Source organism: Crinia signifera, chromosome 1 (genome assembly GCF_055691185.1).
Source record: "Crinia signifera chromosome 1, ASM5569118v1, whole genome shotgun sequence".
Lineage (NCBI taxonomy): Eukaryota > Metazoa > Chordata > Amphibia > Anura > Myobatrachidae > Crinia > Crinia signifera.
In genome coordinates this window covers 266,728,094-266,751,975 of record NC_139217.1, presented here as the reverse complement: position 1 = coordinate 266,751,975, position 23,882 = coordinate 266,728,094, and the positions used below count along the sequence as shown (strand labels likewise).

Genomic DNA, 23,882 nt, shown 5'->3' with positions numbered 1-23,882 from the left:
CCAAAATGTTGGTGTGGTCCAGAACAACTTATCAGATTAGTTGCATTCTAGAATCTGCTATGGGCAGCACCACTACAGTCCTCGTTATATAAGCTTTAGTAATCTGCTGCCAATATTAAGAACTTTATGGTCCGCTTTGATAATATAGTATTGGGTAGAGTTTTTTTTTCATATATTTTTTGTTTATTGATGGAAATGTAATCACTTATACTGATAATATATGTTATGTTGATGTTATGTTGATGTTTTGTTTTGCAGGTCTTTTGAATCTTCGGCAGATAGTTCTGGCCAAAATCGACCAAGTCATACACACACAGAAAGATTTAGACCCTGTAGATGAATACAAAAAATTGTGCGGAGACATTCTTGGAGTCCCTGCAACACCCGGTGAGAGGATAAAACCGCTCTAAGGCAACAGCCCCATCTAACCACTAACCATCATCTCTTTACTGGATATGATTAAACCATCTCTTTTTCTACTTAGAATAAGACAGTCTCATGTATCATAATAGTATAGGCAGCCTGACTGATGTCTGTATTTCGAAAAACTGATATTTATTATCCGTATCTACGCTCTAAAGGCCCACATACACTAGTCCAACTTGACCTGAGGACAAGTCGGACCAATTTCCCTTCAGCTCCCCCAGCAGTTCCCCAGGAGAGCTACCTAACTATTTGGCACTTGATGTGCCATTTTTTTACATGGGATAAATCGCATGTGATTTATCCAATGTTAAACTCTTGGGGAGCTGTGGGGGCAGAAGAGTTCAAATAAACAAACAAACCCTGTGGTGTAGCGGAGGTGCGGGTCTGCGCTGATCGCCTGGGGGGGTGTGGGTGACCGGCATGCAGCGGTGGAGCGGGCAGTTTGCAGTGTCCGGGAAGCGCGGAGCTGACCTGCAGCAACCTCGACTCTGATAGGTTGAGAGAGAGAGCACTCTGAGCCAATCAACCGCTACTGCAGATCCGCTCAGCGCTTCCCGGACACTGTGCACTGCAGCGACGCTGCACGCCAGTGCAACCCAGACCCTACCGCTGCCCGCCCCTGCACATAAGTGTGTGCCAGCATTGCTTCACCGCTGGCACGCACCTACGGATCAGACCAACAAATCGCGGGTGCTAATAAGCACCCGCAATGTGCCGCTGATGGGTCCGATACGACAGATTAACCTGCAGCTGATTCAATCTGTAGGGTCCAACCCGATGCACACAGGACCGTGTATCCGGTCAAACACATTTGATTTGGGACGATTTCTTGGCCTGATCTATTGGGATCGGGTGAAATTGGCCCAAATCGGATCAGTGTATTGGGCACCTTTTAGAGTAGTCACTGATGTGATAGGTCTGCCTTTAAACCAGTATTAATATAATTACAGATGCAGAGTAATGCATATATGTTGAGGCAATAAGACTTTAGAATTCAGTTGTTGGGATGGTGCTACCACTAAGTGTGTTGTGTGGCTATGCTCCCCTCATTTTGTACATATCAATGGTGCGCCGTTAAACGTGCACTGGGCACATAGCTGTGGCAGTGGGAGAGTCACCCCTTAAGAGGCCCATGTCATTTGTACCCACGGAACCAACTTACTCACTTGGATTTGTGCAAGTATAAGATTATATATATCTCATGAAACAGGAAAGAAATATGCCAGCACTTGGTTATACCCATATCATACATGGAGGCAGATGTATTTAGCCTGATAAAGCAGAGATAAAGTGGAAGGAGATCACGCACCAGCCAATCAACCCCCAACAGTCATTGTACAAACATAGCTGATTGGCTGGTGCATTATCTCCTTTCACTTTATCTCCACCTTATCTCTTCATCAAGCTTAATACATCTGTCTCATGGTACAATCTGTGTGGCAAAATGTATGTGATATCGTCATTTCTACCTGTCTTGCCAACTACCATTCTGTTGTTCCAGGAACAAATATGCCTGCGACTTTTGGACATCTTGCTGGCGGATATGATGCCCAGTATTATGGGTATTTGTGGAGTGAGGTTTATTCTATGGACATGTTTTACACCCGCTTCAAACAGGAAGGGGTCATGAACCAAAAGGTAAGAATAGTAGTCTCAATCCAGTAAAGTTGATTTATTATATTTACCAGTACAATTGAAACCCAATATAATTATACTGCAGATCAGTGGTTCCTAAACCTTTTTTGAATCACTGCACCTTAGAGTATCAGAATTATTTTCACGGTCACCCTAGGATAAAAATTCTTACTGAGAAATGTAAAAAAAAATATTCATTTTAAATTGTGTTTATAGGTCATCCTTGGGTGGTTTGGGGCAGGACTCACTTCTGTTTCAGTATATGATAGGCAAAACCATTGCTGGCAGCTGCCAATCTCAATGATTGTAAATAATTTGCAATGATCCTGGACCACCAACCCGAGGCTCCCCTGCAAGGGCCTGAGGCACCCTAGGGTGCCACGGCACAGTTTGGAAACAACAGCCTCAGGCAGTAGCAATATTTTAAGTGATTAATGATAGGCAGCATGGTTTGTGACCTTACTTGCTTAGGGCAGTATACATATTTTATTTTATTTATTTTTCTCATTTCCCTTCAGGTGGGCTTAGATTACAGAAATTGTATCCTGAAACCTGGAGGATCTTTGGACGCCAGTGATATGCTGCGTAACTTCCTGGGTCGTGACCCAAAACAGGAAGCATTCCTTCAGAGCAAAGGACTCACCAACCTGACCTGCTCTGTGCCTTCAGCCTGTTAATAAACCAGAGTATTGGCTATCCACCAGACCGAATGCCTTGGGCACATGAACTGTCATTTGTAACCGGTTTCATACACAACAAAACCTCAAAGTTGCTGTAAATTAATTATTCTGTCATCAGTATTTTAAGGTTCAAAATAAAAGAATTTTGATAATTTGTATAAGTCATATGAACACTATTAAAAAATATGTAGATATTTGGAAACCCTTCATGTAATGCTCACAGTTATCACTGGGGTTGTCTGAAACTACACAGACCATTTTAATTTCTCATAACTGAGAGAATGTAATAATCAAGATCTCTTCCTAAATAAATAAAATATCCAAGACCAATATACTACCTAATTTTTCTTTTGTATTTTGTATTAATGCTTCTGCAATCTGTCACTTTGAGCTCTCAAACTCCACCCCCATTCCCTATCTGCTTTTACCTCCAGTCTCTGTCTTCACATCTCCCTTTGAATGGATCACCGTTCCTGCAAAAATTGCTTTCGCTTTCTGTTATGACATCTTTTAGCACACAAAGGAGTCATTTTGTTATGTTGAGTGGCCTCTTGTGGTCACTGGTAGTACTACGCCTCATGGCGGTGATGAGTGGTTAGCCTTTTAGCTAGATAGATATCGAATATATGACCTACACGTTCATTTAATGTGTTTCTGTTATGCAGAGACATTAGGTGCAGATTTATATTTTTGCAATTATATTGCCAGGCGTTTTTGCTCAATAGCTAAGTAGCAAATCTGGATCTCTCTTGGCACAGTGGTTAGCACCGCAGCTTCCCAGTCCTGGCTTTATGGGTTTGATTGTGACCAGGGCCAGATCTGTGTTTATATGTTCTTGTATGTTATCTGGGTGCACCAGTGTTCCAGAGCATTGTGGTATACATTGTCAACATACGGGATATTGATATGTTGACGCAATGCATGTCAACACTGCTATTCTACCCTATTCTCAACACAAAGTTAACACTCCTATGTTCAATATGTACACCCACATAAGGTTAACATGTTTATAATATTGACAAGCAACATGTTGACATTGCGAATGTTGACCTAGAAATCACATACAGTACCCTCCAAAGATATACGGGTAGTTGAAGTCAGCGGGTTTAAGAGAGTAATGTTGGATCAAACCTGTACCCTCCAAATGAAAGTGCATATGGCTAATGTTAAGTACCAAGGAAATCACTAACAGGGTTACCACATCATTCCTTTAATTCCGGACACATATTAATTACACAGGTTCTGTGGCAGTTTAAAACCAGGTGAAATGGTGTCTTGAAGTCAGCCAGCCACAGAACCTGTGTAATTAATATGTGTCCGGAATTAATGGGATGAGGTGGTAACCCTACTAACAGTACTTCATATTTTATTTTTCGAGACGTCATGGTGAAAACGTTCTATCTAAGATCATGGTTATTAATGTCACCCAGGGCCATTAAGATAGCTGTGGGGCCCTAGTATTTACATGGGCATGGCAAAATCTGGGATGTTTGGCCATGTCCCTCCAAAATAATAATAATGGGAAATACTATGTGTGGCAATAAGTAGCTATAAAGGGGGTAATTTGTTCACCTGAGCAGCTGGCCATACTATTATGATCTCACTGTGATGTCAGACCTTTTTGAATGGTTGCTAGGCAACACACCAAACAGAACTAAAAAAAATAGCACAATCCAGCATTTAGCGTGCAGACTCCAGAGGAACTGCAAGCATTATTTTGTCAGCGTAGACTATTCTATCAGCATAGACTATTCTATCAGCGTAGACTATTCTATCAGCGTAGACTATTCCAATATGGATCAGCCTAAGTTACTCAATCGACAAGCACAGGAACACCGGTCAGTAAATGATTCTCTTCTGTAAATCGGAGAACACCCATTATTTGCTTTTCAGTGTTTAAAAGATCTTTTTACACAACTTGAGGGGAGATGTATTAAGCCTATGAAAGATATCAAATGGAGAGACACCAACTGTAACTGCGATCTCACAGGCTGTGCTTTATAAATAACAGTAGCGGATTGCTTGGTACTTTTATCTCTCTCCACTCTGGCTCTCTCTCCAAGGTTTAATACATAAGTATAGCAGGAGAATGGAATTGACTACTGTACACAAACCCAATACCGCCGTGCAGTGCCAGGTGTGGTTAATGCTAACACTTTACCAGCTGTTTTAGAAATGTAGACCTTTTTATTGACGTGTATTACATTTCCCCCTGGCAAAGTGTCTAACATTTGTGTACCCTTGGTTGGTGCCCCTGCTCCTTAGGTGTGATATAAGTTAGACACTGCCTCCAAAACTAAGTAGAGGGGTGGGATTCAATGCCACCTGAGTTCGGCAGCTGTCCAGGGTACCTGTCGAAGGTTTTTTTAAAGAGGCAATCGCTTACAAGCATGGTTTTGCCTTGTAAGTGATTGGCCTTTAAAAAATGGCTGTGTTCAGCCAGCATTATATCTTCCCTGTAATGTTATAATATGAATGCAAATGTCAATTGTAAAATCAGTGTTACCCTCTTCTCAACTCCACTGAAAGCCGACCATCTGGGACAGATTTAGGGTCAAAGTCAACATAGTAGGAGCTCAGATCAGGATGTCCAACACTTTCCCTTTACAAGTTTAATAACTCGTACATAGAATATTGACAAGAATCTTCCCTGCAAATTCCTAGCTGTCACTGCATAAATGTTTAGCATTTACGTTACAATAACACCCACTACAAGTCTTAAGGTGCCCATACACTAGTAAGATTTATCTTCAGATCTGGCTGGTTGGAACAAAAACATGGTTATGGATGAGTGACAGTTTGTCAGTTTTCCAGCATTTCCAAGCAAATGGTCAACTGTAATTTGCTCTCATCCATAACCATGTTTTTGTTCCAACCAAACAGATCTGAAGATAAATCTGCGTGTGTATGGCCACCTTTAGTCCCTGCATCCAATTCTTTGTCTCGGCATGCCTCCGGGTTGCATGTGCGATAAACTTGGACACAGAACATTGGCCAACTGCACACATTTCGTCACTGTGACTACCTCTGAATCACTCCCTGTGTTTTCTGTAACATTTACAAGTATGCAGCATCCCTTATTTCTGCTTGGGGTAAATGTTAATGGTGATCTATGGTTATGAGAATTGTTTAATCACGATGTTGGACCCTGTGTTACATAGAACTCTGCATTTCCATGTAACAGTTATGTGTTACAGTGTATCAGAGATTATGAGGTGACAGTTGGGACAGCTGAGTCAGGGCAGTACATGGGCCCTCATTCAGGTGCGAATACTTCAAGGAATTTAAGGATTTTATTTAACAACTCTCCTCTCTTAAGTACCAAGAAACTCAAAAGCGGTACCTCATATGTTAGTTTGGGAGAGGTCATGTTGAAAACGTTATATCTAAGATCATGGTTATTAATGTCATGCCAGGTCATTAAGATAGCTGGGGGGCCCCAGTACTAAACGGAACATGGCAAAATCTGGGATGTGTGACCATATCCCTCCAAAATAATAATGGAAAATACTATGTGTGGCAATAAGTAGCTATAAAGGGGGTTATTTGTTCACCTGAGCAGCTGGCCACACTATTTTGATGTCATTGTGATGTCATGGAGCTTTCTGAATTGTTGCTAGGCAACGTACCAAACAGAACTAAAAGATATAGCAAAATCCAGCATTTCGCGTGCAGACTCCAGAGTAACTGCAAGCATTATTTGGATCAGTATAGACTATTCCAATATGGATCAGCCTAAACAACTACTCAAACGACAAGCACAGGATCACGGGTCAGTGAATGATTCTCTTCTGTACATCGGATAATAATTTTTACATAACTTGAGGGGAGTTGTATTAAGCCTTTGAATGGAGAGAGACAACAACTGTAACTGCCATCTTTATAAGCCATCTGTGCTTTATAAGTAACAGAAGCGGATTGCTTGGTACCTGGTAACTCCTATTTGGGTTTCTTTGTGTATAATGGTTCAACTCCAAATATTCTCCCAAATGTTGACGTATCACATAAGACATCCCAAAAAAATGGAGTTGTAATACTTATGTTATGGTTTAAAAATGTATTTGTACCAACAAAAGTCTCAAAGTTGGGAAAAAACACATAAAATAATTACAAACTAAAAGTATTCCCCAAAAATAGTAAAAATATTTATTTCAATAAAAGAACAGGAAAGTACGAATAGTATACATCACATGTATAGGTAAAAGGTAGCGCGGGACTCCTTTACCTTTAGTAGATTAAAAAACATTTTATCAGTGCCTCAGGCCGACCGGTATCACCTCGCTAGGAGACTTTGGGCCTTATTCAGATCTGAGCTCAGTACAAATTTGTTTGGAAAATGGGCAAAACCATGTGCACTGCAGGAGGAGCAGATGTAACCTGTATAGAGAGAGTTAGATTTGGTTGAGTTATTTTGTTTCTGTGCAGGGTAAATACTGGCTGCATTATTTTTACACTGCAATTTTGATTTCAGTTTCAGCACACCCCACCCAAATTTAACACTCTTTGCTCCGGTTACATCTGCTCCTCCTGCAGTGCACATGGTTTTGCCCATTTTCCAAACAAATTTGTACTGAGCTCAGATCTGAATAAGGCCCTTTATCAAGAGTATAAAGTGAAGCGCTCACATGATAGTACTGTGCCTGCAAAATCTTGTTGGTGCAACTGCAACTCATTCTGAATCGGATATCAATGCCGCTTTGTGACTACACCTGAATAAGGGACATGAAGCATAATATTCATATCACCTGGACCAAAAATCTTTTCTTGCATTTGTTTACTACACACAAAAAAGTAGTTTGGGGGAAATTTACTAAGATGTGTATTCTACTTCACATGTGATGTTGCTATGGCAACCAATATGATTCTGACTACTTTCTTCTAGAGCAGGGGTGGGGAACCTTTTTTGTGCCAAGGGCCATTTGTATGGGGAAAAAATTCTTCGGGGGCCATATGTAAAAATTTCTCTTACAAATTGTCCTGCTGCAGCCGTCCCTCGCTCCGGCGGCTGCCACTGAATAGGAGTGACAGTCTCCGGCTACTGCTGATTAAGAGGAATCTCGCCAGAACTACCGACCTCTCGTGAGAATTCCCCTGTACTTCCGGCAAAGCTGCCAGGTGGGTGGGAGGGCCACTCAGACCGGTTAGTTCCCCACCCCTGTTCTAGAGGGTGCTAAATAAATGAGAAGTAGATTCTGATTGGTTGCCCATAGCAACACCACATGTGAAGTAGAATACACATCTTAGTAAATTTCCCCCTTTGTCTTCTTTTTTTTATAGAAATATTCTCTTCCCATAAATCCCATCTCAGAAATGCAAAGTTCTGTACTGATAAACTTGACCCTTATCCCTTTATGTTTTTTTTTATTATAACAGTGATGAAAATTACTGCCCTGTGCAAAATGAAGTACTTTCTTCCCTGAAACACTCATACCAAGTGCTAGAGTTTCTGGGACAAGGATCTTTCGGCAAGGTGGTGAAATGCTGCGAAAGAGGCACCGGGAGGAACGTAGCAATTAAGATCTTTAAGAACACCCCTTACTTTGCCAAGGAGGGACAAATGGAGGCAAATATAATGACGTGGCTCAACAGGAATGGAGCATATGAATACAACATTGTTCAAGCATATGAGAAGTTTAGCCACAAGAACCACACATGCATTGTTTATGAGCTGCTGGGACAGGACCTCTACCAATTTATGAGGCAGAATAGGTTCAAGCCAACACCACTTGTAGACATCCGACCGATCATACACCAAGTGTGCACTGCTCTCGACAAGATGAAAACCCTGGGCATCATCCACACAGACCTAAAGCCCGAGAACATAATGCTGGTGGACCCTATAAAAGAGCCTAACAGGGTAAAGGTCATTGATTTTGGATCTGCCATAGTGAAGTCCAATGCAAAGCATCCCAGCTATGTGACAACCAGGTATTACAGGTGAGACATAGTCAGATTAGCCCCTTGTAAGACTCAGATTAGTGTCTCAGGACAGCAGTTTTATGTAACATGAGGAATAATATGGCGGTGGGATCTTGTATACTACTTTATTTCATGTTTGTGTCAGTGTTATATAACTCCTTTTGTGCTTCTGTTGCTGAGTAACTATCGCTGTTACTCTTATACATAGCTCGGTTCTTGTAGATGCTGTCAGAAAGCGGTAAATTTAGGCCCGCCATCAGGAATTTTGGTGCCCGGCACTCATTTCCAGTCGCCCAAACCCCCCCTCTCCCTCCTCACTTGACTTACCATAACCTGGCTCCTGCTCCCCATCTCCTCTTCTGCTGAGCTGTAGCCCAAAGGTCCCAGAGCAAAGGATTCTTCAACTCAAGATCCCGGCAGACAATTAAAATGCAGCACCAGCTGGTGAGCCAATTAGAGCTTGCGTACCGTCTGCCGCTCTGATTGGCTGCTGCCACGCAAGCTCTGATTGACTCAAAAGCTGGTGCAGCATTTTAATTGGCCGCCAGCGTCCTGGGTTGAATAAGCCTGCGCTCAGGGACATGCTTTGTTCAGCACAGCGGAGGCAGTTGGGGGGTTGTGGCGGTCAAAATGAGCTGCCTGGGCCCTTCCAGAGGTCGGGCCCCGACAGCTGTAACCATAGCACCCCCCTATTGGAGGCCCTGAGTAAAGGTAATAGATGAATAGGATTTAATGGATAAGTTACTGTCTACAAGAGCATGAGAGGCCAACAGCACTGTGGCTGATTGTTCTAACTGCCAGCACTGATTGTTCTAACTGCCAGCACTGCTTGTTCTAACTGCCAGCACTGCTTGTTCTAACTGCTGGCAATGCTTTTTCTAATGGGCCCCATACATCAGCAATCACAATTTATGGATTTCCAGATCCAGGGATTTTTTGGCCAGATAAATGGATTTTACAATCTATCTGACTTTGCCCACACATTACAGATTTATTTCAGTGATCGGCAGATTTTTCCATCTAAAGATTGCATCTTCATATCTGGAAATTGCCCAATCGATTGCTGTTCATAATGTAAATAGATGGAGAAGACGAATTGGGAATGCCCACACATATAAAAAAGATCTGCAGATAATACCAGATTATTAAACATGTTTAAAAACCTGATTAAGCAATCGATTGGCGATTTTGATTGGGATTGCCAAAAGGGGGAGCCCACACATCTAAAATTAATTGTGGCAATCATCTCCATATCTGAAAATTGTCACATCTCCATATCTGAAAATTGTCACAATTAATTGCTGATGTATGGGGCCCTTAACTGCTGGTACTGCTTGTTCTAACTGCTGGCACTGCTTGTTCTTAAACATTTTAGCACCTCATGTGTGTGTACCTCTAGCATGTTAAACCTTAACTTAACTTATCTTAACATTAAACCTGAAATAAAGAATCGGAGACATAGGTTTGGCAGAAATTGTTAGCTGATTTATTATTTGAATATTTAAGCTAGTTTTTGATTTGATTAAACTAATTTAAATAAATGGTGGCCAAGAAAGAACGGCTACTAAACTAAACTCCACCCCCAAACTCAGCATACGTAATCAAACTACCCTACCAAGCGGTATCCACTCGACCTACTACATTGACTACCACCCAGCCAGGTGGTCTCGCTGCCCCCAAGCGGGAGATCGAGCGAAAGGCATAAGTCAATGAATAGGCGAGCGCACCGAAAACAATCTATATACGTTGCATAAACGGGTAATGGACAGGGGCAAACGCAGGATTTTCAGAAGGGGGTTTCCAGAGGGGCGGAGCAAAGCACGGAGATGGACACTTAGGTGACCCAGTATATGCTTTGATGTCCCGCGGGTGGTAGGGGGTATTATATCAACCGCTCTGCCTGTACGGCCTGGATCAGTAATTTCCACTAATTACCCCTTTACTGCACAAATGGTGGGAGATGGGGTGGGAGAAGGGGGCATTGGGCTGAAAGAAGGGGCCCTGATACATAACTTCCAGGGTGGTAGAGGATGTTTAATATGCAGAGATGGGGTGTATAGTGGAGTGGGCTTATTATTCATAATTTTCTGGTGGGAGGACAGCTTGCTTGACTGCAGATATCTCCAGTTCCCGGAAATAGATTTCTTAGATTTTAATGGAATTAAAAACTAGAGAATCTCACCTACCAAATGGTATTGGGGACTAGGGGATCAGAGTTCAGGAGGCAGAGCAATCTGCCAATGAGTATATAAAACTACATACCAGGTGTGTGGAGCTGGAGCAGTAACCAGCTGCTGGAAGGCTGATATCTCTGGTTCTGGGCACAGTAGAGACAAGCTTCTAGTGTCTTTCAAAGGGGGAGAGTCCCAGCTTTTGGGATATACCCCCAGAAAAACTCTATGTCAGAAAAAACCTGAAATATCTGACTGGGAAGAGCAATTAACAGGCTTGGATGGGGACCACTGCTTTGAAGTCAGATATCTTCGGTTCCCAAGGTCCGATTTTAAAAAGACTCCTGGGGGGGTTTCTGGGTACTCGGAAACCCCCCCTGCGTGCGCTACTGTGGAGGCTAATAAACTATTAACCTGCCGTTCTTTCCCGCAAAGGCATGAACCCTGATCCCAGGGTACAGCCCCACCACCAGTCTAAGACACCCAAGCAACAACCAGAAGCAGATCCTCCAGAAACATAAACAGCCCCTCTGGAAATAAATGAACCCCATCAGGCCTATACAGGTGACGGCACTTAAACTTAATCCGAGTATGAGGTATAACAGCACCGCCGGCCGTTAAAACCCACCTTGTAACAGCCGAATTAAGCTTCTGTCTGGCCTCGTCAACCACCTTAGCATCTCTGGCCCCTCTCCAACAGATACGAGGCACAATAAAAGTCCACACTAACGTACAGTGTGCCCAGGCTGCACAAATTTCCTCCAGATCACTCAGGATCTGGGCCCGCAATCTCAATTGGGACATTTTCTCGAGGTCGTTGCCACCGAGATGAAGCACCAGGACTTCGGGCACCCCAAACCTGCGAACATTCACCATAAGGAATGAATTCAGGGTGCCCCAAGTCATTCCCCTAATACCCAACCACCTAATGTATTGGGAGCAAGGAAACTCAGGCCCCCCCCCCCCCCCCCAGAGGCAACCAACCTAGCAGCCCAATAGATAAAGGAGTGACCCACTACCCACACCTTTAACCTATCGTACCCCACACCTATAAAGGAGAAGAAAAAAGAAGCCATTAGTACGGTTGAATTGTTATGAAGGGACATGGTATTGGACTAGAGGATCTGCCAAAAAAGAAAAAAAAATTTAGATTCTGATTGTGGCACATATTGGTGCCGGAGACATGCTTCAATCACAATTGAAGCCATACCAGGACACAAAAGGGAAGAGTCACAAACAATTGGGGGTAACAAATAGGTTCTCGACCCCGGGCACGTGTTGCGCCCTGAACAATATGTTGAAGCGCAAACATTGAAGAAACAGATGGCTCAACACGCGCAACACAACAAGCGACTTGGCCCTCTGGTTGTTAATGGCGTGAACCGCCCCTAAATTATGACACCAGAAAAGCAGACTCCTGTTTGCCAGGCGAGGCCCCCAGATTTCCATGGAAACCATAATGGGGGACAACTCCAACAGCAGCAAGTCACGTGTCAGGCCCGACTCAAACCAAACAGAGGGCCAAGGAGCAACAGACCAACTACCAGCTAAAAAACAACCGAAACCAGTGGAAACTGCGGCATCAGTGAACAACTGCAACTGAAGATTGTCCACTACCGGAGCCAACCAGATCCGAAATGCTGGAGGAATGCAGCCCAGACCTCCAGGTCTCACCTGATCTCGCTCGACAGGCGGACTAGGTGATGCGCTCTGGCCACCCCAGCAGTGGCACGCTCCAACTTCCTACAAAACAACCTGCCCATAGGGATAACTTTGCACCGAAATTCAGCTGCCCCAGCAAAGACTGAGCTTGACGTAATGGGACTTTTCTGGCTTGGCGACACACTTCTATGGCCTCCCCGAGTTTCGTGACCTTATCCAGTGGCAGCTAGCAAAGCCCCTGCACTGAGTCAATCTGGATCCCCAGAAAGGAAAGGCACGTGACAGGGCCCTCCGTTTTCTCTTCCGCAATCGGAACCCCGAATTGATGGAAAAGAGAACGGATATTTTCTAGGATGGCTGCACAACCGGTGGACCCAGCCGGCCCCACACACAGAAAGTCATCGAGGTAATGAGCGATCCCGCTCTCCCCAGACGACTGCTCCACACACCAATGCAAAAAGGTACTGAACCTTTCCAAAAAGGCACAGGATACTGAACACCCCATCGGCAAGCATTTGTCGATGAAATACTCCTCTCCTATGCAAAAGCCCATTAACCTGAAAGCATTAGGGTGCAATGGGAGCAGCCGGAATGCGGACTCAACATCGATCTTAGCCATAAGGGCCCCTGCGCCGTATGACCTAACCATAGCCAGGGCGTCGTCAAATGACTGATAAGCCACTGAACAGCACGGTTCTGGGATGGCGTCATTGACAGAGAAACCCGCAGGGTAAGACAGATGTTGAATTAGGCGGAATTTGCCAGGGACCTTCTTGGGCACGACTCCTACGGGGGAGATAACCAAGCCATCAACTGGGGGCTGATCGAAAGGGCCAGCCATACGCCCCAACTGTAACTCTTTGTCCACTTTATCCCTTAACACTTCAGGGAGTGAACAAGCAGACTGCAGGTTTCTGAAGGAGCCCCCTCTAACTACACCCTGAACTGGCAACTGGAACCCCTGACTAAAACCCTGAAACAAAAACTCTGCAGTCGCCCTATCTGGGTATCGACTAAGCCAGCCGGCCATCGCCTCGACCCTAACCGGGGTATGAGCCCTATCGAGGGTTCCCGGAGGGAACCGCCTTGGAGGAGGAACCTGCGCCCGCCCCTCTACCGAGGCGACCCCCCCCGAAAGCAATTGGAGGCTGGGTGGTTCCCAGAACAATTGATGCAGACATGTTTAAACCTGCATTTCTGTCCCAGCTGGCAAGAGTTGTTGTTATAGGCAAAACACTTCCCCTTCGCCTGTCCTGTTCCCGCAGGCCTGGCCCCAGGGGCAGGACGTTGCGCTTGTGGGGTGCCCGGTGAAACCCTGGGAGCAGTGGAGGGGGCCGCGGCTGCCGCTGTAGCCACACCCTCGACTGCACTCAGATGGACCCTGACCACTTCCATCCACACCTCCACATCTCCACATCCTTACACCCCAGGTCCAATATGTGCAAGCAATCCTGCTTGCGTCGGAACTGCTCATCGTAAGTACGCCAAGCAGTGCCCCCATACTTGAGGTGCATGTCATGGACCATATGGATGTACCTTATGACATTCATATGCTCCTCTGGCCTGTCCTCCAGGTAGCAGGCCGCGAAGACGCAGAAACCTGCCAGCCAATTATCGTAGGAGCGGTACGCCTCCGCCCCTATCCCCCCTTTACCCTTGGCCTCTTTAAACGCCTTTTTGGACTCCTCCGTAAGGCTAAACACATACACAAAATCTCCTTTCTGAATTTTTACCCTACAGCTCTCTCTAAGGCCCCTCAGCACTGCCGTGTAGTCACAGTGCACCACCCCGGGAAGGTTACGCCTCTTGCGTGATAAGGCCGCCTTCTTCCTCCGTTTTGTCCCCTGCGCCAAGCGCCCTGCGGCCTTCTTAGCATACTTGGCGGCCGGCTTCTGGCCTTCGCCGTGCTGCCGTGGTCAGACCCACCAGCAGAAGAAGAGGAAGAAGAGGTGGATCGGGTACCCTGGGAACTGCCTGAAGACCCCCCAGAAGCAGACCCTTCCCCGTCCTCATCAGAGGCCTCACCTGCCGACTCTGGCTGAGCAGCCCAGGTATCATCATCCGTGTCAGCATCGTCAGCCGTGTCGACCTTCTCATCGACAACATCGTCGACATCTGGGAAATCCTCCTCCATGGCCGTATCATGCTCATCCGGGACGGGGGCTGAGCAGCCTGAGGCCCGGCATGAAGGACCCCGCCTACTGGCCCGCCGTGGGGTGGAATGAACGGTATTGGGGTTACGGGCAGACCTCCCCCCCAGCACCGCTACTGCGTCCCCCATATCCTGGATGGCCCGCATGAACTGGGAGCTCCCACTAGCACCGTCACCCCTCGCGTCCCGTGGCATTGCCTGCACCAAAGGAGCCAGAGCCCCAGAAACCGAGGACCAAGCAGCAGAGAGGGCCTCAGGGTCAAAGGCCATGTCGGCAGATCCCACTGCAGAGCCCCAACCAGTCTTCCGACCGTGTCGACCCCCGCGGGCGGAGCTACTGCCCCGAGCATGTCCAGAACGCCCAGGACCCCCCTCCGTAGCGTCACCCCCCGGCAAGCCGGGACCTATTGCCCAGCAAGGTGGGCATATATGGCCTCGGTGACCCCGGTGGGGAATCCCTCGATATTCCCAGATACCGCCGTGCCCCCACACCTCCCCATGCCCTAGCTGGCATGCGCACAAGCAATGCCCTCCGAGCCCCAGCAGCAGGCTGGATGCTCTGAATCAGGCCCCTATCAGGCAGAGGAGACACGCTCCTCTGGGACCCCGCGGATTCACCCCTCCCGGGACCCCCCCGCCGACTCCTAGCAGGGGCCGGGGGAGCTGAGGCAGCATTAGACCCACGCCCACCCGCGGACGCGCACCGCGACACGGCTCCACGCCGCCCACCAGCCGACACGGAGGAGGCTGCAGCCGCACCCGCAGCCCGGGGGCTGGGGCTAGCAGACACAGCCCTCCTCACACGCCGACCTGCGGGAGGCGCGGACGCCGTTGCCGCGGGCGACCGCGCGGTAAGCGTGGCGGCGGGCAGCTGGGCATCCTCAGCAAAACGGGCAGGCAGCCTGGCAGAACGCCGTGGGCGTGGGGACCGTGAGGACATGCTAGCAGAGGGAAAGGTGCTTAAATTAGGACAAGTGGAAGCTCAAGGGAGAAACGTCCACTCACCAAAATCTCAGCAGAAAAGAGAGGAAGACTCCTCCCTTTCCTGACCCCATATTCAGCTAGCTCTGCCATTCCCAAGCAGTTTATTTGATCCCCGAGTCACATGCTCCCTAATGGTCACACACACACAGCCTGGGACCCATTCCATGCCTAGTGCTAGCATTACATTAATCAACTGCCGACATTGCTAGTTCTAACTGCTGGCACTGCTTATTATAACCGCTGGCGCTGCTTATTATAACTGCTGCCTCTACTTCTTATAACTGCTGCCTCTACTTAATGTAACTTAGGATGCTGCTCATTTCATTTGCTATGACGACTTGGCATTACTGCTGTGTACAATTGTAAATTGCCCAGATAAAGCAGTCCATATTGACATGTTATGTGGCATGAAAGGATGCTAGTTTTTAGGGTCATAATAAGCATGTGTGGTACCCACAGGACGATTTAGTTGGTTTATTCCAGGGTATTGGAAGACAATAGTTGGACACAAATTTAGCGAAGCGGGTGAAGTTCAACGGGTTTCGTTTTATTTACCACAACCTTACAAACAATAATAATTGCTTATTACCTGTGACTGTGCTGTCACCGCAATGTCCATTGCACCATCTAATTCCTAACGGTATTACCCGTGCACTTTAATTTCGAACAGCATTAGCAATACAATTTACTCATCCTAATAACCACAACATTAACGCCTCACAAGCTGTAGCCTAACGGAACCGGTACCCAATTACTGTCCTGAACCCAAGTCTGGGGTTCGGCCTGTAACAATTAACTGGGGGTGGTGTCTCTAATGGGCAATCCGGCCTTCCTACGGATCAATAGCCGGGGTCAAAAGTCCGGCAGGCCTTCCTACGGATAAGTAGCCTGAACCTATGGGGTGGGGAGAGTTGCCTTGAGGGTCTCCTCTTTCTGGGCAGGTAGAGCCGATCACTATTGGTCCGTCCTGGACTAAATGGCAGTAAAGTCAGTTCCCACGTGGGTTGGTTAAAACTGAAGGGTGCAGACTCCCCTGAGTTGGGGTGATAGTACAGATTCCCTTTTGGGGACAAACCCTGACCCTGAGGTGGGTGTAGTGTAGGGTTCCATCCTGGAAGGGGGAAAGGTGCCGTACATGGAGGCCCCCAGAAGAAACTGTGTTGGGAGTTTGATGCCCTGTCCTAATAGGGTCAAGGATCCCTTACTCCTGGAAGAGTGCTGGGATTTGTTCAGGATGTCACTCTCCTCCTCTCCTCCCTGAATGGGCGCTGGTATGCTAGAGTCACCTCTGTGTGGGGTCTCTGGTGCAAGTGAGGGGGTTTTCCTGCCCTGTAAGAAGGCAGCGCAAGTGTGCTGGAAGTGGTGGGCAAGTGGGTACAGTACCTGGGACCTGTATCGCGTTGCAGGCTCCCGCCTGTCATGACTCCCCTCTGCACTATCCGGTTGGCTGGCGGTGAGGTGCTGGGTCTTTGCTGGGGGTGCACTGGTGCGGCGCCGCAGCGTGGCCGCACGCACTCCAATATGCTGGGCGTATTGCTGGGTCGTGCTGTGGATCCCACGGCGCCTCCTGTCTATCACCGCCGGGTCCTCGGCAGGCGTCTCTCTGCGCCTGGCTCCCGGCGCGGTCCCTCTGATGCGCCTCTCTGTGCACGCTGTCCTCCTCTTCCTCCCCTGCACTTGTCGCCGATCTCCCCGCGCTTCAACTCTCTCCCGCCGTCCTGCCCACCAATCACGGCCGGCCTCCCTGCTGTCCATCACTCGGGGAGGTCCCGCCATCTCCTTCATGGCGCCCGCAGTGACAGCGGGGGACATCCACCCCCTGTCTGCGGTGGTGTCAATGACACAGGTTCTGGGCAGTGGGACCCGCTGCGGGGTACCACACATGCCCCTTAAGAAGAGTATGTCTGAGCTCTGTCATCCCAGGCCAGAAGAAGTGCACGGGTTTGGCTCTGTTATCTCTGTATTATATGTGTGCACCTGTCTGTATTTACATACATTCATACTCATCATGTTATCGACACATAGGTGATTTACTTAATGCTAAAGTGTTTAACATGTAACTCTTCCTCTCTCTCTCGGCGATACAGTATGTAGTAAACACAAAAAAATTATATAGTGGAGAGTGATAAAGTACCATCCAATCAGCCTCTAACTATCATGCTAAAGGCTGTTTGAAAAATAACAGTTAGAAGCTGATTGGTTGGTCATTTATCATTCTCCATGTTGTCAATTTTCAAAGCTTAGTACATCTGTCCCTCCCACAATCTCTCTCTCTCTCTCTGGATCTACCTCCATCTCTCTCTCTCTCCCTCTGCTTTGTCTGTCTCTTTTTCTTTCTCAGTCTGGATCTACTCCCGTCTGTGTCTCTGCACTAAGGTGGGAGATGTACTGAATATGGGATGGCAACCAGATTTTATCTATTATCTTCTAGAAGATGCTAAATAAATTGTCTCTGTCTATCACTTTTTCATTCTCTTACTCTGAACTTTGCAGGTCTCCAGAGGTTATCCTGGATTCGCCGTATAATGAAGCCATTGACATGTGGTCTTTGGGCTGTATAATGGCTGAGCTGTTTTTGGGGTACACCCTGTATCCTGGGTGCTCGGAATATGACCAGGTAGGTAGTGCTGTGCCAGATAATCATGTTTTCTATGTGGTTTATATGTATACACTGAACTATTCAGTGCTGTATCTATATAAGGTGCAAAGAGTGCCATGTGCATATGTACATAGTAACATACATAGTAATTAAGGCTGAAAAAATACATTAGTCCATCGAGTTCAACCTATCTGACTTGTAACCACTGACTTGAGTAAGTCATATCTTTAGGATTCCCTTAGTGGCCAGAAATCAATTTTGATTTAAATTCATTAACAGTTGCTGTAACCACCCCCACCGGCCATGACTTCCAGAATGTTACTGCTCTAATGGTGAAGAATCTTCTTCTTAATTCAGTTTGGAATTTCTTTTCCTCGAGCCTCAGTAGATGCCTGCGTGTCCTAAGGGAAGCGGTACATCTGTCAGAACAGACTTAGGTCTACAGTCATTAGGTCGACCCCGGAAGGTCGACTGTCCCCAAGGTCGACAGGGTTAAAGGTCGACATGGCTCAAGGTCGACATGACTTAAGGTCGACATGGGCCAAGGTCGACATGGGTTTAGGTCGACAGTCATTAGGTCGACATGAGTTTTTCACTGGTTTTTGACCCGGATGTCGACACAGTCGACATGGACACAGTTGGAGTTGAACAGCAGCCCCTTGCATCGCTCGCAATGCTTCGGGCGCGGTGCCTCGCTGTGCTCGGCACACTATTTTATTCTCCCACCAAGCCCTAGTGGATGGTAGGGCATGAAATACCGCCTGTCGGCACATGTCGGCTCAAAAAACAGTGAAAACTCATGTCGACCTAATGACTGTCGACCTAGAACCATGTCGACCTTAAGTCATGTCGACCTTGAGCCATGTTGACCTTTAACCCTGTCGACCTTGGGGACAGTCGACCTTCCGGGGTCGACCTAATGACTGTCGACCTAAGTCTGGTCTGACAGATGACCGTTTCCCATCCTAAGTATAGGCCTGTGGGACCACAGGGCTCGTCAGACCAGGGAGAACCACATTGCATACTCTGCACCCATATAATCATTACTTCTTCTCTGAAGTCCAACATCAGCGGCGGCACCACACTGCAAATCACAAGGTGTCCATTCTCCTGGTGATTCTGGAATCCTGGACCTTGTGTGCTGTGGGGTCCCGTTTTGAGGCCTAGTTAGGGATGGCCATCAATATGTAAAAACATCGCTGGTCATCCGTTGCATAGTTATACACTATCGATGGCCAGTTTTACTTTTGAAACGATGGCCATCCCTAGACCTAGTTGTTGCTCAAGGTGTTTGTAATTGTCTTTTTTGTGTAATAATGCGTGTCATGTGCATCCACACAGATCAGATTCATCTGTTGGACCCAGGGGCTGCCGCCAAAAAACACTCTCAACTCAGGGAGAAAAACCACCATGTTCTTCCATCGTGACTCTCCTGCTTCTCCGTGGTGGCTGAAGGTAGGAAAACTTTCCTTTTTAATCCATGTTGTGTAGCAAATAGGATACATAGTAATGTGACATCTAGGTGACATCATAGTCCGCACTGCTCGGCTATATTATATACTATATAGTGACATCATAGTCCGCTCTGCTCAGCTATATTATATACTATATGTTATTAATATCAGATCTCCAGTAATGTCAGATCTCCAGCACGTATAGGGCCTTATTCTGGTTCACTCTTTCTGACAAAATCCTTCTTAGATGGACAAAACCATGTGCACTGCAGGTGGGGCAGATGTTACTTGTGCAGAGAGAATTAGATTTGGGTAGGGTTTTACTTCAAAGTGAGATCTATATTGCAGTGTAAAAATAAAGCAGTCAGTATTTTCCCTGCACAGAAACAAAATTACTCACCCAAATCTAATTCTCTCTGCACATGTTACATCTGCCCTCCCCTGCAGTGCACATGGTTTTGTCCATCTAAGAAGGATTTTGTCAGAAAGAATGAACCAAAATAAGGCCCATAGTTCTCTGCTCTCTAACAATTGTTTCTTTGACGCAGAGACCTGAAAACTGTAGCCAAGAATCACAGGAGTTCAGCGATGACAGATTTCTTAGTCTGGATGACTTACCGAAGGTACTTCCCTATGAGACACTGTTTGGGGTATATTGGCTCGCTCTAAAGGTTTCATGTATGTACTTTGTGGCACAGATGTGCACTCTACAAACATGTGTATATGTAAGTGTAGGTTCACAGAAGTAGCCGCCAATCAGATTCTAGTTATCATTTATCTAGCACTTTCCACGAGATAATAGGTAGAATCTGATTTGTTGTAAACCTGTAAAAGTTATACTTTGGCTTCCATTGAGCACCTGATGGGACAGTGTGTGGCAGCGTGTGACTTTAGGTGTTCCATCTCTGGATATCCAGAGTGGTGAGCAAGGGTTTTTGCCAGAGGTGTTATGGGAGCCAGAGCCTGGGGGCTTATCGGTTTTGTTATTCTCTACAGACGGACAGACTGCATTACTGACGTAACATGTCCGCTTGGTCTCTTTGCAGGTGAATGAGCGAACAGATCTTGATGGCTTTGACTTTGTTGTTGAGCGGGCAGACAGAAGACAGCTGGTTGATCTGCTGAAAAAGATGTTGGACCTGAATGCGGCTACAAGAATGACACCCAGTGAGGCTCTGAGGCACCCGTTTCTCACCATGGCCCACTTCAAGGATTTCCAACACTGCTCATAGTACGGAATTTATTTGATGTTTTGCGGCGCACTGGGGAACATAGTGGTAGCAATATAGGGGGCACTGGGGAATATAGTGGTAGCAATAAAGGGGGCACTGGGGAACATAGTGGTAGCAATATAAGGGGCACTGGGGAACATAGTGGTTGCAATATAGGGGGCACTGGGGAACATAGTGGTAGCAATATAGGGAGCACTGGGGGACATAGTGGTAGCAATATAGGGGGCACTGGGTAACATAGTGGTAGCAATATAGGGGGCACTGGGGAACATAGTGGTAGCAATATAGGGGGCACTGGGGAACATAGTGGTAGCAATATAGGGGGCACTGGGGAACATAGTGGTAGCAATATAGGGGGCACTGGGGAACATAGTGGTAGCAATATAGGGGTACAGGCAAATTGGCAGCGTTACTTCCAAACTGTCTGCAGCCCAAAATGTAAATCAATGTTTACTTAGAAGTCATGTTACTGCATGTGGGGCTATTTCATGTAGTGGGGTGACAGGGGTCCCAGAAAATTATTTTACGGGTAAAATGCAGATATTGAGGGTCAGCTGACAATGTAGTGGTTGAAGCTGTACATATACATATGTGTATAACTAAATGTTAATAGATATGAATTAATTATTTAGATAAGGGATGCCTTGTCCTTTGCTCGATCTGAGACAGAATATTCTCTGTATAGTGTGAAGGCTTTCTTCTGCCTCATATGATTTCTTGTTCACTCAGTGACCATGTGTCTTTCTTCCATCTTCCTTTCCCATTTTCGTCTCAATGCACAATTGAGTCCTTCCTTCTCTATAACGTCCCTCTTTCTCTCTCTATATCATAGTATAGACAGTTGTGTCCGGAATATGAGAATATGCAAGAGGCCAATGGATAACTGCAGCACTGCAACTAAGCTATCTCAGGTGCAGCAGAAGATGCAACCTCAACCGGTGCATCAGCATATCCCGCCTCGTCCAATGCCGAAGAATATCCAGCCTCGCCCAATGCAGCAGCATATCCAGCCTCGTCCAATGCAGCAGAATATCCCGCCTCGTCCAATGCAGCAGAATATCCCGCCTCGCCCAATGCAGCAGCATATCCCGCCTCCTCCCATGCAGCAGCATAAACCATCTTGCCAGATGCATCAACATATCCCGCCTCCTCCCATGCAGCAGCATAAACCATCTTGCCAGATGCATCAACATATCCCGCCTCCTCCCATGCAGCAGCATAAACCATCTTGCCAGATGCATCAACATATCCCGCCTCCTCCCATGCAGCAGCATAAACCATCTTGCCAGATGCATCAACATATCTCGCCTCCTCGGGTGCAGCAACGGCCTTTTCAACATGTAGAAACCAGAGACATACTGCGCCTTCTCGCACGTTTGGAAGCAGAGAAATATTATGCCTAATTTACACCTCTCAATGTATAACCTTAAAAGAACAATACAGATATCACCATTTCTTTCCAAATAGATTTTGCATTGGAGATTTCTCAGACGAGTGATAGTATCTGAAAAGATAACCACCAATTCTCACATAATATGTGAGTTGGTGGAATAGAGGACAATCATAGTGCAGGTTATCTTTGGTTAAAAAGAGGTTTTAATACAAGTCCGCACTTACAACAAGTAGACTTTTTCACAGCATGTATGATAAAACCCTCAGGCAAAGCTGCTGACAATCAGATGGAACAGGAACAAAACAGCATCGATAGGTCCATATACCAGTCCGGAACCAGATGATGGAAAATCTTTGCTGTACCGCCTTGTGGATCGCCAGACAGCCTCTTCTTCCTGGGGGGTCGTCACATCAACACTCAACGCGTTTCGATAATCTTCTTCAGGAGTGTATGATACACTCCTGAAGAAGATTATCGAAACGCGTTGAGTGTTGATGTGACGACCCCCCAGGAAGAAGAGGCTGTCTGGCGATCCACAAGGCGGTACAGCAAAGATTTTCCATCATCTGGTTCCGGACTGGTATATGGACCTATCGATGCTGTTTTGTTCCTGTTCCATCTGATTGTCAGCAGCTTTGCCTGAGGGTTTTATCATACATGCTGTGAAAAAGTCTACTTGTTGTAAGTGCGGACTTGTATTAAAACCTCTTTTTAACCAAAGATAACCTGCACTATGATTGTCCTCTATTCCACCAACTCACATATTATGTGAGAATTGGTGGTTATCTTTTCAGATACTATCACTCGTCTGAGAAATCTCCAATGCAAAATCTATTTGGAAAGAAATGGTGATATCTGTATTGTTCTTTTAAGGTTATACATTGAGCGCTGTGTGTTAACACCTTTTTTGTCTACTGTATCTATTTGGTGGTATTTTCTTGGATGTTATACCCTAGGTGATATATAAACATTGTAATGGCTGATGTGTGACCTTGTATGTGCACCTTGATAACCAAATACTTAACACTCTAATGAAATAAAGACTCGGAGACGTGGATTGGCAGAAACTGTTAGCTGATTTATTTATAGATCTTTAAGTTATTTTTGTAGTTTATTTATTAATTATTAATTTTTTATTAATGGTGGCCCAGAAAAGAACGGCTATTTAACCCCAAACTCCACCCCAAACTAGCATACGTAACTTGGCCTAACTCAACAACGGTATCCGCTCCTCCTACCCATTGACTACCCCACCCATCCGAGTGGGGACGCTGTCCCCGGTCGGGTAATCCAGCGAAGGCCTAAGCCAATGAGAGGCGAGCGCACCGAAACAAACCAACTACGCAGCAAACATAACTTGTGAAAAGTCTTACAATCTATCAACTAGCCGTTCTTTCCCGCCAACGCGAGGCCTCGATCCCGAGGCCCCGCCCGCCACCACCTAAATCACAGATTCAATTGCCAATAACAGATCCTCCACAAACATCCAGAGACCTTCCTTGACTAAATGTACCCCGTCAGGCCTATACAACTGATGATAGCGGAATCTAATTCTTTCATGGCGGACCACAGTGC

The 23,882-nt window shown here is 46.3% G+C and overlaps 2 protein-coding genes across 2 annotated transcripts; both read left to right on the top strand.

Moving 5' to 3' along the window:
- Positions 1-221: 221 nt before the first annotated feature.
- Positions 222-3,078, top strand: LOC146074694 (thimet oligopeptidase-like). Its single transcript, XM_083183100.1, has 3 exons — positions 222-387; positions 1,928-2,064; positions 2,580-3,078. Exons 1-3 carry the CDS (start codon positions 237-239, stop codon positions 2,736-2,738), a joined length of 447 nt encoding a protein of 148 aa, XP_083039226.1. The 5' UTR covers positions 222-236; the 3' UTR covers positions 2,739-3,078.
- A 5,028-nt stretch (positions 3,079-8,106) lies between these two features.
- On the top strand, positions 8,107-22,335 carry LOC146028274 (homeodomain-interacting protein kinase 2-like; the record flags this gene model as incomplete). The annotated part of the gene is made up of 6 exons (XM_083158303.1): positions 8,107-8,678; positions 18,123-18,246; positions 19,570-19,683; positions 20,231-20,305; positions 20,729-20,913; positions 21,747-22,335. Coding segments are annotated over 6 exons (1,641 nt in total), but the record flags the coding sequence as incomplete, so codon positions are not given.
- Between the last annotated feature and the right edge of the window lie 1,547 nt (positions 22,336-23,882).

What these genes read in the sequence shown, in the direction of transcription:
- LOC146074694 (XM_083183100.1), top strand. Translation starts at nt 237, where the DNA reads ATGTTGATGTTTTGTTTTGCAGGTCTTTTGAATCTTCGGCAGATAGTT. An exon ending in TGGAGTCCCTGCAACACCCG is followed by an intron (nt 388 to 1,927) that starts GTGAGAGGATAA and finishes CTGTTGTTCCAG; the next exon opens with GAACAAATATGCCTGCGACT. An exon ending in AAGGGGTCATGAACCAAAAG is followed by an intron (nt 2,065 to 2,579) that starts GTAAGAATAGTA and finishes ATTTCCCTTCAG; the next exon opens with GTGGGCTTAGATTACAGAAA.